This window comes from Gadus chalcogrammus, chromosome 12 (assembly GCF_026213295.1).
Source record: "Gadus chalcogrammus isolate NIFS_2021 chromosome 12, NIFS_Gcha_1.0, whole genome shotgun sequence".
Lineage (NCBI taxonomy): Eukaryota > Metazoa > Chordata > Actinopteri > Gadiformes > Gadidae > Gadus > Gadus chalcogrammus.
This window is the reverse complement of record NC_079423.1, coordinates 25,040,649-25,058,988: the sequence shown is the minus strand read 5'-3', so window position 1 is coordinate 25,058,988 and position 18,340 is coordinate 25,040,649. Positions and strand designations below refer to the sequence as shown.

General features: G+C 42.2%; 1 protein-coding gene across 1 annotated transcript in view; it reads right to left on the bottom strand.

Moving 5' to 3' along the window:
- The window catches only part of mcf2l2 (MCF.2 cell line derived transforming sequence-like 2), a 109,714-nt gene that overhangs the window by 23,673 nt on the left and 67,701 nt on the right, over positions 1 to 18,340 (bottom strand). The window contains 11 exon segments of the mRNA XM_056603834.1: positions 506 to 551; positions 553 to 604; positions 868 to 922; positions 5,465 to 5,543; positions 5,981 to 6,073; positions 6,408 to 6,548; positions 7,810 to 7,890; positions 9,174 to 9,296; positions 10,631 to 10,723; positions 11,377 to 11,466; positions 12,339 to 12,408. Coding sequence (XP_056459809.1) covers positions 506 to 551; positions 553 to 604; positions 868 to 922; positions 5,465 to 5,543; positions 5,981 to 6,073; positions 6,408 to 6,548; positions 7,810 to 7,890; positions 9,174 to 9,296; positions 10,631 to 10,723; positions 11,377 to 11,466; positions 12,339 to 12,408 — 923 coding nt within the window.

Below are 18,340 nucleotides of genomic sequence, written 5' to 3'. Positions count from 1 at the left end.
ATGCTGGCTGATGTTTTCTGCAATAACAACTCGATTTTATGTTCAACTGGTTTTCACCCTTAATACACAAATTAAATACTCCTCCAAGCAGCAGTTTCGAAAAGCCCTCAAACGGTATACAACTTGCATCCGTCGAATACGGATGGACATGGTCCCGGTTTAGTTTGGTTTAAATCTACCAGCATGATATAAATATCTAAGTGTGACCCGTTGTGAAGCGTCAGCCTCAAACAAGTTGCTTCGCTAAGCACATCAAGGCTACGTTGTGGACATGATCTCCATATGAAAGGCTATGGAGAGGCCATCCGATGATCAACATACTGCATTTGCCTTTCTTTTGCAGTTGGACCACTCATTTTCGTTCTTCGTTCTGATATCGTAGCTATCCTGCTATTAGCCCCTCCAAAACGTCACAGAGCATCCTTGAACATCCAACATCGAGACACGTGTCATCACAACACTGTGAGTTGTGAATCAACCCCAATGAATTATAGTTCACCCTCACCTCGTTTCTGTCTCATGTTAGGGCTGGGGTTGTTCCTTCTGAAGCCCTGACTCTGGACTCGACGAATCAGACTGTCGCAGTGCCACCTTTCGCACGTTCCTATTGGAGCATACAGTCAGCATATTGTCAGCATCTTCCAATGAAAAGCAGGTACAACCAGGTGCTGAGCCGGATTCACACATTTTTGTCCAGCCTCATCTACGTACATTTACTGCCGGGTTAATCATTTGGACATATTTGGACTTGGCAGACAAGGAAGTGAATAAAGTTATAAAAAACCCAAAAAACTAAAAGGCAACTTTCACTTGTAAACTCAAGAGCTTTTGGTAACTCTTTGTCCGAGCAGTAGTAATGGACTTCACCTCATGGGGGCGCTGTAGATGTTATCCGGGATTTTCTGGTGAAGCTGGCTGGCTTCTGTAAACACATAAATAAAAGCTTTGTCGTCACTTTACATTTTTTATCGCTGAAAATGTTTATTAAACTATCAAGTGCCAAACCCCAGCCCACTATAGCCGGGAAATTGAACCATTAAGCAAGTGTTGTTTGAAGTAAAAATGTATAGCTGTCAAGAAGGAGCCTATTTATATTTAAAAGTAAATTACTCTAGAAATATTTATAAGTAAATTACTCTAGAAATCATTACCTTCCAAGGATAATTGCATTCTAAAATCGAAAAAAATATTATATTTAGGACAATGTATGAAATAGGCTTTTTCTTATTGGTTCCTTTTAGAGCTATCATGTAGTTATATTGCATAACCAGCCATCACAAGGATGGTGCACTGGCTGGACAGTTTGACTGTACGATTATTCGGTTACTGTTACTACCACAGCTTTAAAATGAACTATCTGTTGGTTATGAAGCCACACTATAGGACATCAGTCCCTACCGTAACTCTGGGGTTTGGGCACTGCTAACACAGTATTGCATGGCATGAGAGACGGGTCTAATAAATGACTGAAGTCGAGCCACCCAAAATAATCTGTGGACGAGACGTTTTATAATTTTTTTCCCAAGCATAGCTCGCACAAGCCAAACACCAATTGGTTTCCTGAAGGATCTTGCTTGCCACTTCCTGTTCTTAGGAGCCAATTAAAATGTTGCAGGGTTGCACGCTCAGCGTGGAGTAACCTGACATGTCCCGTACCAGTGTACAGACCTGCTTGTGTATGTATCAGCATAACCAAGGCAGGTTGTGCGGTTGCTGCCCTATTGACGTTGTGCGTTACGTGTTTGTGGGGGATACCTTGACGTTTATGACAAGGTCATCCCTGCCTCACAGAATGATGGATCTGATTCGGTCTTTCAAATGTATAGATCTTAAAGGGGAATTTCTCTGAGCAGTCAAAAAATGTCATAATAACTGTCCCCAGCCTTATAGTTGCATAATTGCGTTCTCAACGTTCTCTCCCTCTTTTTACGAAAAACTAATTTTGATTAAACTAATCATCAATCAGGTGTCACTTGTTTACAGTAATTAGAGGGAACACCTGGAAAAATAATGGATTAATGAACATTCCCTCTGTGAGAAGATGACATGAAACAACACAGCTGCTGTGAGGAAGTGACTTTGAACAACACATACCTATCGGAAATGTTCCTGGAAATGAGTTTTGCTAAATCAAAGTATCTACTAATTAGTTGTGCTGTACAATATGTTCCTTCTTTTATATTATAATACTTCTGCGTATCAACATATTCCCTGATTCTATGGCACCCAACATAGCAGGAATTGGCCTTTAATATAGGCGTACACTTAAATTCATATCTCATCTTTTTGTGAGCAGTCGCATCTTGTGGTTGCAGTCGAACAGCATCAATGTGGAGGATGTATGGACAAGCATGTAATGAGTTTCCACCCCCTTTAACTAAACCATGAAACAATGGGATCAGACCATCAATCTATCTGCCCCAACCATATAACACTCATTTTATTCACCCTGCACTGGCTTGTCGTCCATCCTTCTCTTCACACACCAATGCATCCATAGACACCCGTCCCTCAATCTTTTAGGAAACAAATCAACCCTCAAACTCCGCCTCCACCTCCATCTGCTCCCCCCCCCCCCCCCCCCCCCCCCACCCCCTAACACACACACACTGGCAAATTGAAGGAGCCATAAGCGGCCCTACGTTTTCTTTATAAAACACACTTAAAACCATCACACATTCATCTTCTTTGCCCATTTATTCCGGGGCAAGGTTAGTGTTGGGCTGGAGCCTTATCCTTAGCAATTGTGGGCGTCAGAGGGGCAGCCGGAAGAACCCCGATTCGTTTATAATGTTTAGCCCACGGTTTGCTTTTCAGTGAGGTGAGATCCGTGCAAAAGATGGGGTCTCTCTATTGCTCAATGGAAGTTGCGCTCTTTCTACTTTTCCTGTTCGGACAACCCGAGTTGTTTTAACATTTTGAAGAAAACCATTTTAAGATGTTAACCCTTAACCCCTCGCTCCAACCACCATCCAACGCAGGGGCCCGCAGGCCTTTACCACAGAATAATATCAGGGGTGAAACCAGGTGTAGCTCATTAAGTTAATTATAGATCTCTAGGCATGCCAGTGCCCATAATTAACATCATGCGATACACCTGTGTTAGCCCCTACGATTACACCTTTTTTAATGAATATGTATCGGCCTCTTATCACTTGTATCTATTCATATGGAAGAAATTAAGGCATTTTACGTTGGACTTCACGTTGGAATCTGAGGCAAATTGCACCTACAGTGCTATCATGTCCTTTTAAATGCTTAATAATTCTTCTCCATCGAACTGCCCTGCCATAGGTATTCTGTCTGTGCTTCTCTTTCTCCTGTCTGTCTGTCTGTCTCTTCAGCTCCATTTCTACGTTACTTTCTCATAAGGATAAGTCATACCCGCAAGTGCTCGCCCTCTCTCTCTCTCTCTCTCTCTCTCTCTCTCTCTCTCTCTCTCTCTCTCTCTCTCTCTCTCTCTCTCTCTCTCTCTCTCTCTCTCTCTCTCTCTCTCTCTCTCTCTCTCTCTCTCTGACCAATTTCATTCCCTCTTTTCTTTTTGCTCATCATCCCTCCTGCCCCCATTTCATTTCACCGCCATAGGTGTAAATCCTAAACTCTCACTCACACACACACACACACACACACACACACACACACACACACACACACACACACACACCTCCTACTACACCTATACCCAAAGACATACAGACAGACACACACACAACGCTTGCCAGTGGAGCAGAGTGCAGGATTCACATAGGGTGGTTCACTGTCAGTCAGTATCCACAGAGAACAGTGGAACAGTGGGCGACAGAGAGAGAGAGAGAGAGAGAGAGAGAGAGAGAGAGAGAGAGAGAGAGAGAGAGAGAGAGAGAGAGAGAGAGATCAAAATTAAGAGTAAGTTTAGGTCCAGTTCTGCCCATATGTTGCAACAATTATGGTTAATGATGAAATGTAGAATTTTGTGCAAACGTTTTAAAAGTTGAAATATGACTAATGGTCCATAATAGCTACAAAAAATGTATATAAACTTTAGGTAATGCATGAATAAAAATGCATATAAACAACATTTAAAAAAATATATAATTAATTAAAGCATATTTAGATGATATTTAGGTTTGAAGACCAATACTTGCTTTCAGATGATCACAGATAAATGACCAAATCCAATATGTTTTGATAGTTTATCTGCCTGCCTCCTTCTGTGGCACACTTTATGCGCACACTATTTTGTTCCAGTTGTAAACTATTTGCCGCACAACCCTGAGGGATTGGCAATGTTGCTCCCCTTAACTCAACACAAAAAAATCTATTTATATCCATGAAAACGAATAACTCCCAATAAATATTTTGAAGGGAACAAAAGTGTGTACATTTGATTTGTTCGATGTTCCAATTGTTTTTTTACACATGCATTTTATTTTAAGATGTTTCACCTTTGACAGGCAAAAACCATCCCTACATATAAAAAAATGTCCCACAATGTAGGAATCTGAAAGAAAGTATTAGAAAGAATTCACTGAGCAGTTTTGACACAAGAAAACGATTAACCATTGAAGCTTAACATAGTACCATCTTTGTGTATCATAGTATAAACACTATACATAATCTAAGGATATAATTAGGAAATTACAGTGGGATTAAATCATGATTCCATGGCAACATATTTATAAAGTAAACTAAGGCCAACAAATTTGTGAGGTAGCTTAAAGGTTAAATGCCTGTCTGGGCTATCTATAACTACTGCTTAATAAACATGTGTACCATTAACATTCGATTTCCAAATCGGTTAAATGGAAAACACATATCCCGTCCCACCATTGACACCATTGGTCCGACTTTTCAGATTTTACACAGAAACAGTGTTGTTGCACGACAAAACGTTTGTTTAGCCGTACTCTGCTGTTATTATTATTATTATTATTATTATTATTATTATTATTATTACTACGTAGCCACTGTTACCCTTAAGGGAGGCACTATGGTCTCAGTGTCTGTATTCTAATTATATGAAGCCATCATTTTCAGATGCAGATTGCTCGACTGATGCCAGGGGAAATTGCTCTTATTAGGGGGCCAAGCCAACGGGTTGGAACCCTATTGTTTTTGCAATTGTTCTGCCCTATTGTATAGATACAATCAATTTTTTCTTGACAATATTTTAAGTTTACTCTAAATGCATGGTGTGAAGCATCGGGTTATAGTTACTTCAGTGAGTTCAATAAGTTTAGTCTGACATCAAGGAAGATTCTAGCGCAAAATAAAAATACGCAAGGGAATGGGGTAGGCTACTCTCACAGTGATTCTGTGTGTTTGTGTGAGAGTGTGTGTGTGTGTGTGTGTGTGTGTGTGTGTGTGTGTGTGTGTGTGTGTGTGTGTGTGTGTGTGTGTGTGTGTGTGTGTGTGTGTGTGTGTGTGTGTGTGTGTGTGTGTGTGCAAGCATACGTGAGTGTGTGTGCGTCCAGTTTATTAATACCTCTGCACGCCTCAAGCTGGCCTGTCAGAACTTTACGGATCTCCGACACCCACATATTTTTCACATCCATAGAGGAAGCCTGGGGAAAGACAAATGCATGCATGCACGTGCACGCAGGCATACAAGCACACATACGCACGATAAATCATCACATCAGACGGAAAAGTGCATCTTTACACTTGGCTTGCGCATGGTCAGCAATGCAGTACAACACTGCCCTCATGGGGACAATATAGTCCCTGCACCTCATTGTGTTTACATAAATAAAATATAAAAACTGAGAATAAGCTCATACTTTCTGTCATAAAGTATATAGCAATCTGTAATAACACACATTATTAGTGTATAGTATGTTGATTCAACCCACTAATGTGTATTGCTTTAAATGCGTTTTACATAAAGCATTGTTCACCAAATCTTTTCTAAGAATTGAATTTCCAATGAGGGCTTTACGTCAGAAAATGAATGGAAGTTGGATAATTTGGATACATAGAGCCTTATTCAATTTAGACATACCTGGATAATGTAGACCTCCTCCCTGCCGTTGTACCACACCTCAAACTTCTTGATGTCGCCTTTCACATTCTCTGTGATTCCCACACTACTCATCTATACAACAACAACAAGAACATTGATACCTTCATAAAGCTGTCGGCCAAAGCACCTATTCATCAACCCACAAATCAAAGAATATGAACCATATTAAAATGTATTAAATGTAATTTCAGGATTCATAACATAAAGTCATCACATTCATTAAGGATCTCTAACGAACACATGATCCTGCTCAGAGATGTGTGGTAAGAAACAAGCATGGCAACAACATACATAAAGTGCAATCCCACACTCACACACGTCATCTCTCTCTCTCTCTCTCTCTCTCTCTCTCTCTCTCTCTCTCTCTCTCTCTCTCTCTCTCTCTCTCTCTCTCTCTCTCTCTGACCTTGAGGGTGTGTTTGAAGCCGTAGGACGGGGTCTTGTCATGTCCATCGATGGTCTCCTCTCTCTTCTTGCAGAACAGCAGCATCTTGTGGTACAGGAACAAGTGTCTCTGCATGGGCTTGAATCTGGCGAGGTCCTTCACCTGAAACCAAGCGAATGTCTGTCTGTCAGTCTGTCTTTCTCGTCTGTCTGCATGTCTGTACATCCCTCTGTGTTTCGAGCAGTCTTTCTGTCCTTCGGTCCATCAGTCTGTTGGTCTGTCTCTCTGTACGGTTTTAATATCATGTGAGTCACTTCTATCTACACTGTAAAAACGAAAGCTTAAAATTGTTGGTCTCATTATGATTTCTGAGTAAAATGAATATAAAACATTAAGTATTCATGTCAACAGTGCAATGCAATTTAGTCCAACCAACAATGTTGAGTTTGGGTCAAGAGTTGGGCTCAGTGTAGTATCTTTGTTAGCAAGACACACGGGTTTAAGTCAGACTCTGAGGCTGGGCCAACTACGGTGCACATGCGCATTTCGACACTATACGGGGTTTCCTAACGGAATTTTCAGATGGTAAATATTGTGGCGACTCCTACCCCCCGGGGAGTCTGGGTATCCGTGATGCCGGTTGGAAAAAGTGGTTTATTGCCTTTTGTCAATTTGTTTTCTGTTAGGTTAAGTGGGGTTAACGGGTTTGGGGTCTTTATTGTTTGTGTGTTGTTTATTGTGTGAAGTGTTGCCGCCACCGTTAACGAGACCTGCATGTCCGTTGGTTGGGTGTGCGGTGCGCTGTGTGGGTGGGTGTTTGACGTTAAATAAAGGCAGCTCTCGGGATCGTGCGGTGTATGAGGCACGAGAGTTGCGTCACCGTTTAACCTGGGCTCCCGTATCGTGCAGAACAAGTTTGACCATAATGTCGAACTTGTTCTGCACTTTGGTTTGCTGCATTTAGACAGCGATTCTCTGCTGCTGAACTAGCTACATGTTGCTTGATCTATTGCTGTCTGGCATTCAGAAATGTAAAATGGAAGTTTCCAATTATTAATTTTAATAAAGTGAACTAAAAACTAGTTTTGCATTCTTTGAAATGTTTATTTTTTTAAATAATATTAACCTTAATTTGAAATATTAAGTTAACAACCCTGACTTACTTTTTTGAGTTTTGTAAAATATAAAATCTTAGTTGGTATAACTCTAACTTTCAAGTTTGTCTAAAGAAGAAAAATGACATTTTGTTGGGCTCAAAACTCAAAAATAGATTGCAGTAAGTTGCCTTGCAATTTTGAGTGTTCTCAACTTTTTATTTTTTACAGTATAGCTCCGTCTGTCCGTCCGTCTTGTTTAATTTCCCCTGTCTCTGCGCTGTGACTACACAGTGTTCCTTGTGCGCTGGGGGACATCGGACCCCTACCTTGCTGTGGCCCCTCTTGTGGTCCGTCCAGACGTTGAAGGAACCCTGCATTAGCAACTTGCCTAGCTCGCTCAGGTTCCCCTGTTGGAAGACACCGACTCAGCGGTTAGAGAGAGCCAGACGGTTCATGGGCAAAAAAAGCACTGGGCTAGAGCTTCAACTGATCCTCCCATGGAAAATGATTGGTGTGATAGGCCAAACACAGACACACATGAACACGGACGGACGGACGGACGGACGGACACACACACACACACACACACACACACACACACAACACACACACACCCAACACACACACCACACACCACACACACACACACACACACACACACACACACACACACACACACTTAGAATGGACAAAGGCTTGGGGGCACTGTTATGTATTCCTGTGTGACAGAGAGAACAAACACTGAACCCTGAGCAAAAGTCACAGGAAGTAGAGGGAGCGGACCCGGGCCTTTGAAACAGCATCTGTTGAAACGTTGGGTCATTATTGTGTGGGAGGGTGTTAGATAAGATGATAAGGGATATGATAAGATAATCGGTGCATACATTATTCTAAATCTATTAAAATCCCTGATTAAATTCGCTCTTGCTGAGCAAGCAATATTTTAATTTGTGGATAATTTGGATAGATGAAGAAGATAGACACACCACTAGGTGCGTTGAAAATAAATGCGTCTGTTGGCATCATGGTGATTAGCCTCGACGCGAATATGAGTGTGTGTGTGTGCGTGTGTGTGTGTGTGCCTGTGTGCGCCGCACGTGTATTAGTTACCGGTAAACACCCATTTTACCTGTAGAACTTCCACCAACGAGTCCCAATCTGAGCCCTTTCTTCTATGGATCCCATTTATGACGGTTGGGTCGTAAATGGGTTCCATAAGATCAAATGCGGGGCCATGGTCAAACGTTATCATAGCCCAAGTTCCACTTACGTGAACAGACTTTGCCTGTCATATAAAACGTACACTCGGATAAGCGTGTAAAACAGTTTAAAAAATGTCTTTCTCAACGTTCCTCCAATGCGTGACATAATGACCCAGGCACCATGCCACTATCTGAAGCATCAAAGCTACAATAATCATTTGCTCTGCCAGGAAATACTGCCAGGAAATACAATCATTAATCATCTCATCAATAAAAATACAAAGTACTTTTATTTGTATATCCAGATATATTATAATCATACAAACATATAAATGAACTTTAACTTAAATTTTGTTTAAATATCAGTGAAAGCCTTGCTTTGTTTTATTTTGAATAAAAAATATAACCGACCCTAATAAGATGTCCTGTCATTGACTCATTTAATCTCTTTCTCCCGGGGAGCGGAAGCTGTAGCCCGGGGCTGGTACCTCGAAGCCTGTGATGGCGATCTGGTGCATGGAGTCGTTGACGGATTTGATGATGTCCAGCATGGTGGCTAGGGCCTCCTCCAGCTCCACCGTGCCCTCCCCCTTGCTGCACTTCAGCATCTCCTGGACAACGTAGAGACACAGCACCAATTTTAATGTGCGTACTTTAAATCCTGCATTATCCTTGTACATATACGGCGGTTAATATAAATACTAATACGTTCATTGTTCTTTTCTGTCATTTTCGTTTCCATTGTTGCCGTTTATAGATTTGTATTTGCATTTTTGCATGTTATTGAGGTAACTATCTTTCGATATCTTACTTCAGATAAAGCAAACAATAACACAATATTGGCCATCTTCCATATGATTCCACACCATCCGTGTCTGAAACATTCACAGCTCCTTCTGCAAGCCTCTCTAACCTTGAAAAGCTTTCATCTCGCCGCGCATTCATCCTCTTTACGACATACTCTCTTCTACACTCGAGCCGCACGAAGCTGCGCGCTGCGCCCATACTTACAGCAGCATCCTTCGCTTTGAGTCTGACACCACACTTAACCCCATAAAACACTAGTCCTCGGGAGAACCAAATTAGAAGGCACAAGCAAACGGTGAATGAGAGGCGTTATGTCCAGGGCGTACTCTATCTGCTGACTTTATCGCTGGTTGTCATGGTGCGGCGCGACGTAGAATTATCCAAACCACTAATGTGTTTTTGAGGAGGAAGGAGCTGAATCAGAAGGTGAAAGTGGAGAGGCTGTGGGGGCTTTAAAAAGGTAAATAAACTCAGCACTAAGAAGAAAATAGACCCAGGAATAAAATCAAGGAGGGTAGAATGGAGGAAAAAGGAAAGTCGGCGAGTTAATAATTGATATTGGTGTATGCAGAGCTAACAAGAGGGGTTATTAAGTTAAGGCTGTTAACTTAATTAGTAGCAAAACAACTGCAGGGATACAGAGCTATGCTGTGTGGTCCTAAGTGGACTACAGACGGAAGAGGCCGGACAGGATGCGCCCTATTACTGTCGAGGAGGTTCAGTGGATTCTGCCGTATGCATCAAAGATGACCGGAACCAAGAAGTCTAACCTTTGCACTATTTTTTGACCAAAGAATGGAAAATTATCTGCAGTATGAGCTGCATAGCATTTATGTTGTCTGTTAAGAAAAACATAAAACATAAAACTTGACTTGAAGTAACTTTTTCATGTAACCCACATTGCATTGTGTGTTTATTATCGATGAAAGCTTTATTGTATCTCTTGCTAATATCGATTGACTTACAAATCTCTACCATAAATTAATATTCAGAATTTCCCTCAACACTTGAGGCCAGTTTTGGCATCAGTAGTCGTGACTTTGAACAAAAAGCATTTTTTAGCGATTTTACACAATGAGAGATAGACGAGTCGAGAGAGTGTGAGAGTGGAAGTGCATTAGTAACAGTGTGTCATTGCCTTTAGCAGGAGCTGGTATTTTGTGATGCGCTGCACCGGCTTCAGTAGATACGCATCCAGCGAGAGCTTGTGATCCAGCTTCTTCTGACACTCCTGTTTGTCACGAACATCAAACATGAATATACACGATCAAGATATGACATCAACACATAATGGTACCACGGAATTATGTTCATCATTCTGCCCTACAATGTCAAAGTCATCATTGCCTTTGTATGATGTAGTTCAGCCTCTTTCTTCCACATGTTTTTTCTGTTGTTTTATCTCTGCCTTAATTATAATATGGCTGTCTTATCTGTTCCATTACACAAATAAATTGCAACGGTATCACTCTGTGTGTTTGTGTGTGTGTGTGAGTATGTGATTGTGCGTATGTGTGTGCGTCTTTGCTTGTGCGTTTGTGTGTGTGCGTCTTTGCGCGAGAGCACGTGCGTGTGTGTGTGTGTTTGAGAGCATGTGATTGTGCGTGTATGTGTATATGTGTGTGCGTTTATGTGTGCGTGTGTGTGTGTGTTTGTGTATTTGCATGCGCGTGGTGTGTGTGTGTGTGTCTCCCTGCGAGATGTGCGCCTATGTGAACGTTTGTGTATATGTGTGTGTCTGTGCATGTATGCCTGCTTGCGTGTGTTTGTGCCTTTGTATGTGTGTGTGTGTGTGTGTGTGTGTGTGGTGGGGTGGTGTGTGTGTGTGTGTGTGTGTGTGTGTGTGTGTGTGTGTGTGTGTGTGTGTGTGTGAGTGTGTCTTACCTGAAAGAATAGACTGTCTCCACACTGCCTCCAGAGGACCTCTGATCGTGGTTTATTCTGGCAATACTTCTCATACACCTGAAGCTCCTTCTTTCTGTTGACAGATATGGTTTAACCTTACACGGCGAAAGGCAATGCATACTTTCCGTTTTTGTTTGCATGTACAATTGAGAAGTTGCAAACATATGGAATTGTTCAAACAGAAGTGTACGTCTTTCGACATTCAGTCATTTAGATGGAAATTCTCCACCAAAAAGGGGCGCAAGTCAAGATAATATTAACGAGACTATGATATCCAGGGGAAGCAAAAAAAAAAGTATTGACTGTGTTTGGAATCATGCAAACACCCAGTTCTACTTGCTGTAGGTCTACATGTGGATTTGTCGCTAGGTTTTTGAAGACGCCGGGCATGCTAACCAGATGACGGGAAGCATATGCCTGTTTGGCCAATCTTACATACTTTGCTGGCAAGTTATAGCTGGATAATTGGCTCCAAAAATTGTGATCCCAAAGCCAAACCGGACTAGCGGATATTTTGCTGGCTGATTGGACATGTGTTGTGACTAATTAAGGCTAAATGGTTATCAGTGTCTAATAAGCATATAGCCACACAAGCTAACTGAGAGGGCTGTTGGTTATCATGCTGCGTTGCAAACATGTTGATGGACAAATCAGTCATGAAATGTAAAGAAAAGTCTCAGATTAAGTGTGTCAAAACTGTTTTCAAACTGAGCCTGATTGACAAATCAGGCTAGGTTGATTATGATGTTTACTCTCCAACAACTATCTTTCCTTTATTCTTCTCATTGCTCTGGGTCGGTTGCAATACATTTCTGGAGCATTGGTATATCTTTTTGTAGAGATTCAAGATGCAAAAACAGGGAGTTGTGTGTTGTTTTGAACGCAGCATAACATGCTTTGATTGAACTAAGTAGTACTGATAGTTCTTCAGTTTTCCTCACCCTTTTCAGAAAGCAGGTCCCAACCAACTCTGGCTTCTCTTCACAGTTCTCCAGCTCCTTCAGAAACGTCCTGCATTTCAGTCACACACATGTAAACCTTACAGGATGGACTTCAATCAGGCACAATTTACTAGAAAATGAGATAAGAATGAATGAGAGATAAGATGACAGTAGTCAGACTAAACTATTTCCCATAGAGAGATCTGATGGTGACACTAAAGCAGGGCTATTCAATTGGCGGCCCGGCCACGAACCCGGCCCGCGGAGGAGTATTTACTGGCCCTTTTAGTGAAAAAAAAAAAGTTTTTTTTCTTTTAACTGCAAAAAATATATATATATATATTTTTTAAACTGCTGGCCTTATAGGGGCCGATATGAGCTGCCCTCTCTCATCCCCGCGCAGCACAGCGTAGACTTGCTCCGCAAGGCGCGCGGCCACAACAATCCTCCCCGCAGGCTCCCACTACGCTCTTCTTCGTGAGCTTTTGCATTGCTCCTCTCAACTGCTTGGCGCTCTCCGCTTCGAAGTTCGCGGCTAATGTAGTTTTGATGATCGTTCTGCCTGGTTGAATCAACACAATGTCGCTTTCTACTCTGAAAAAGCGAAAAGTATACTCAGAAAACCGACAATTCAATAGCGAATGGACACAGAAGTATTTGTTTGGATTTGCCACTGGGAAGCCTATGTGTTTACTCTGCAGCGAGTGTATATCGGTGTGTAAAGAACTGAGAAGGCATTTTAAGATAAATCATGCTAACTTCGACACCACTATCCCACTGGCCACTGATGCTCGCCGCCAGAAGATTTTGGGGCTAACTTCATGCTATGAACAGAGACGCCGAACCCTAACCCTTGTTCAGAACAAGAGAGAGCAACATCAGCATCACTATGAGTCGCCTGGACATTAGGCCAAAAGAAAAGGCTGTTTACAGATTCTGAGACCGTCAAAGAGTGTATGGTTGCATTGATCAAGGAGGTTACAGATGAGAAAACCCGAAACAGCGTGATTAATTCAATCAAGAAAAGTCAACATCAAGGAGTAGAGACCCTTGCATCGGATGTTTTTGAGACTCTTTTGGACAAACTCAAAAAAGCGGAGGTAATGTCTCTAGCTGTTGATGAATCAACCGACAGCAGCGATGTAGCACAGCTGTGCCTCTATGTTAGATTTCTTGATGGCGAGTGCTTTTGTGCCACTGGATGGACACATGACAGGTGAGATACTTTTCGAAAAAGTAATTTCATTCTTCAGAGAGAACCAGTTGGGGTTGGAGCGTATCAATATGCTGGTTACGGAGGGTGCGCTGGCGATGTCGGGCAGTACACGGGGACTGTCCGTTAGGTTGGCAGATGTGGCGCCACAGCAGAGATCGCTGCATTGTCTTATCCACCAAAGCGTCCTGTGTGCAAAACTAAATGGTGGGTTAAAAGAGACCATGGACTGTCATGGCAATTATTAACTTCATTCTTTCCTCGAAGAGATCCTGATATTTCCCCGTAATTCAAAGCAGAAAAAAGCTCACACTTTTCTGTGTCTAATGGAAAATGCAGAGTTTCACGCAGCCGTTTGATTTTTGATGATCTATGTTCTGGAAAAATGCTTCTTTTCCCAGCATTGCGCACTGCAGGTCTACAAACCACCGAGGCAATGACAGGATTGATAAATGCATTGAAAACCAACTTTGCAACGAGGTGTGAAAAATTCAGTATCCCCACTGAAGTGATGAGATTTGTGAACGACCCCTTCTGTGTGGACGTTGTGGGGGAGTTTGCAGTGAAAGCAAAGGAGCTGGTTGTGTCATTAAACGAGGCGGGTTTACAACTGGAACTCATGACATTCAGTCATCAGCTGACCCTTGACAGTCATTACAGCTGGCATGTTCAGAAAAGTTCTGGACTTGTGAAGTCAGCCACCAGAAATTCCCTAATTCAAGGCATCTTGCACTTTTTGTCCTCACTATGTTTGGATCAACTTACAAGTACGAATCCGCATTCTCACACATTAATGCCATTAAAACTAGTAATCGCGCATCCCTCACTGCCGAGCACCTGCACCACTATGCATATTGCCATGACGTCATATACTCCCGATTTCACTGCTCTTGCTAAATCAAACAAATGCCATTTCTCTCGTTAGATGGCACATTTGACCAAGAGGGTCACTGCATGCCAGTTAACACTCACAGTCAGCCTATGTTTATTAAATAAGGATTGTTTTTGAAAAGACTGTTGCACTTAAGGTAATCTATTAATATGTATTTTGATAAGCTTTGGCAATCTTGAGTAAAACTAGGCCTACCTGTATTTTGATAAGCTGTTATTACTACCTGTATTTTGACAAGCTCAGTGTTTCCCACACATTGACGAGACTATGGCGGCCCGCCATAGTCTAATTTCGGCCGCCATAGTCTCTGCGTGCACATGAATTATATTATTATTAAAAAAAAAAAAAAGAATTTTTTTTTTTTTTTTTTCTGCTCAGGCGAAGTTTGAAGACATACACCCCCCCCCCCCCCCGAACAATCGCTCCATAACCCCCCCCCCCCCCGTCAACAATCGCTCCATACCCCCCGTACCCCATCAACAATCCAATCGCCCCATACCAGCCCCCTTCCCCCCCCCCCCCCATAGTCTCCAAATTTCTGTGGGAAACACTGAAGCTGTTGCACTCTTGAGTTAACCTATAACTATGATATTTGATAAGCTGTTGCAGAGTTAACCTATAATCTTTTCCTGAACTGATAAGATTGTTAAACACTAACAGGCAGCCTATGAGGTTATTTCTGATAAGCTGTTGGTCTCTATTTGATAAAATAAAGAAAAAATATGCACTCCTATGTCGTTGTAGTGTTTTACAGTATCTGTACTTATCGATGTGATGCTCATCAATTTAAGGGCATTTTTTTCTGGCCCCTCATTCTGGATCATTTCCACCAACCGGCCCCCATTCAAAACTGATTGAATAGCCCTGCACTAAAGCATTGAGCAGCACTCTTGATGGTGCTGTAGGTAGGCCTTGTTCTATCAGAGTCTACCAAATACAGGTACCACCGATAACAGACACATCCTCAGCCATATACTGTATGTGCGTGTGAGCTCGCGAGGGCGAGAGAGAGTGAAAAAAAGGAGAGATAGAGATAGTGAGAGAGAAAGCGGGCTCCTTTTGAATAAAACTACAACAATGAATCACACACACACACACACATTCTACACTATCTTCAACCACTCCACTTTGGTTAACCCGAGGCACAAAGATTGCATCCATGTGTTACTTACTGGATGTTCAAAGTAGAGACTGCGTGTTAGCCCTTTAATGACCCTGTGGTTTAGACTTCGGTAAACTACATTCACCTGACCAAAACTCTCAGTGCTCGCTCTCTCTCTCCTCTCTCTCTCTCTCTCTCTCTCCTCCTCTCTCTCTCTCCTCTCTCTCTCTCTCTCCTCCCTCTCTCCCTCTCTCTCCCCTCCTCTCCCTCTCCTCTCTCCCTCCCCTCGCACTCTCTCTCCTCTCTCTCTCTCATCCTCTCCCCTCCCTCCCTCCTCCTCTCTCCTCTCCCTCCCTCCCTCCCTCCTCCCTCTCTCTCTCCCTCCGATTATCAGTCTTGTATCATTTATTTTGCTGTATATTTGTGTGTTGCTTAATAAGACATGGCTGGATAAAAATGTCCTCTGTAAATGTAGTCCGTCTCCTGAACTTTGCCATCGAAGCGCACAAGTGGTCAATTTCTAAGGGCCGTGGGTCTGAGAGAACCGAGTTGCATTCTGGATACTGCGCTCAGCCTGGTCTAGTTCCTAGTGTTGTGTGACCAAATACATTAAAGCATTCCACTGCATTCGCTGGGAATGTTTGAAGTGATTTAAATGGCAAACAATTAACAAGTTATATGGCCACTTGCTAAAAGTTTTATGTACCGAGAATTCAAGCTTGTGGTTCATTTTTATGGCCCAGACTAATACATCAATCATAAAAATATGCACGACACTCACCTATTGTGGAATTCATAATCTCTGGCAGGTTGCCGAACAACACATCCCGCTTGTTCTCCAGCGAGGGAGGGATGAGGGGCTGAGCTCAGAGTTATCCAGCTCGGAAAAGTAGCCCTGCAACACAGAGATGGCCCCGAGTTAGGGGGGAGATTTTATTTGGGTTTGTAGAAGGGAGGGTTTAGGTGGGCTTTAGAAGGGGAGATGAAGGGCGATAATGAGATAACAGTGTGGTTGGGGGAGGGAGGGGGGTATGAGGGAGTTTTTGCCGAGGATCGGAAAGGAGGGGTAAATTGGAAAAAGAGAGGGAGAGGTGAAAGTGGTAGTTTGGAACACGAATAAAATACAGCAAGGAATGTTGTGAGAGAAATACAATGATGAGAGCATGAAAAGACCGCAGTGTGAATGAGGGCGGGGCTGAGCAGCATCAGTCCTACTTGATCATAAAGAGCTTTGTATGACCTCGATCGTGTCAGAAGATCAGACGGGATTCATCAGACAATGGCACTCATTCACCAACATTAGAAGGCTTCTCGGCATCATCCACACCCCATCTTCCCCTTCTGACCCAGATAATCATCCCTTGATGCCGAGAAGGCCTTCGACAGGGTGGAGTGGTCGTAGTTGTTTCGCACTCTCTGCAACGTTTCGGCAGTTACGTCCATCATTTTCGCACTTGGGATCATCTGACATGCATTGATTCTTTCTTCAGAATATTATACAATTATCAATTTAATGATTCATTCAATCAGTACAGTCGCAGAACATAGCTCCATTTCCCCAATGAATATTTTTATAATTTAAATGAATAGGTTTACACCATATTTTCCAGTTGTGGTTTTATCTTCTTTATATCCACATTCGACATGAATTTGAGTATTTAATCTGAGGTGTATATTATGGCAAATCGGTAGCAGTGATCGTATGATGGTCATTATTGTATAAACTATGATGTATGAGAGGGTTAGCCACTGAGGTTGAAGTTAATGGCAAGGCAATTATAAGAAAAAGGGAAGCATATGCCAATTGAATATTGTCTACGGATAAAGTAGTATTGGGGAATATTTTTTAGATCATATCTCTAGGAATACCCTGTGGTGTTCAATATTAATCTGTACCCATATAGAAGACCTTATTCATTGGTAAGTTGGTGGATTTACCTTGTAGAATATTTTGGGAAAGCATACACATTTTATTGAACTGCATTCTGAACGCTATCTGAATGGGGACATGGAATGCAGAACTAAAAATAACGCATGCATCATGGTTTTGAAATAACCAGGAAGGTCTCCACACCCGGTTAACCAAGTCCACTAGGTAAATAAGGTCTGTTTGCAGCACAGAGAATGTAATGACCGGGCAAAAAGTCACCTCCATGATGCTTTGTAATTCTTCAACATACAGCCGCTCGGTTTCAATCAGCTCTGTCATGATGTGTCTGGAAGAAATAGAGAGGAAGAAAGGGAGAGAGAGAAAGAGAGAGAGGGAGAAACACAATTAGTTTTGTACTCTATTATCATATGTAATTATTCAGAGTATGTGTAGCATGTTGCTATAGCAGCAACATGTTCAGCTCTTGGCCAACAGTTCAATTAGCGTGCAGTGGCATATAACGATGTTCCGATAGCTGAGTGGGTGTGTGTGCTCTTCCTGGCTGATATTTAATTCGGATAACACTTAGACATAACTTAAGGAAACTATTGTCGTGCAAGGTCCTCACATGTCTGTAGGTCTTAAAAAAACACCCCAAATGCCATGAGCAACCTGTTAAAATGTCCCTTTTAAATCTACTCTCATCTGATCGGGCCTCTCCTTGTTGTTTTTTAGTGCTGCTGCTAGGAGCCACTCTTGCCCCAAAGCGGAAATCAAATGATCACCATAAAATCTCTCATTAGTCAAACCCAGTTCTTCTGATATTCAAAATCTCGAAGGCGTGAAAAGGATTTGTATACCTTGACTAACTTACGAGCTAACTAACTAACTCACTAACACTCACTCACTAACACTCACTCACTCA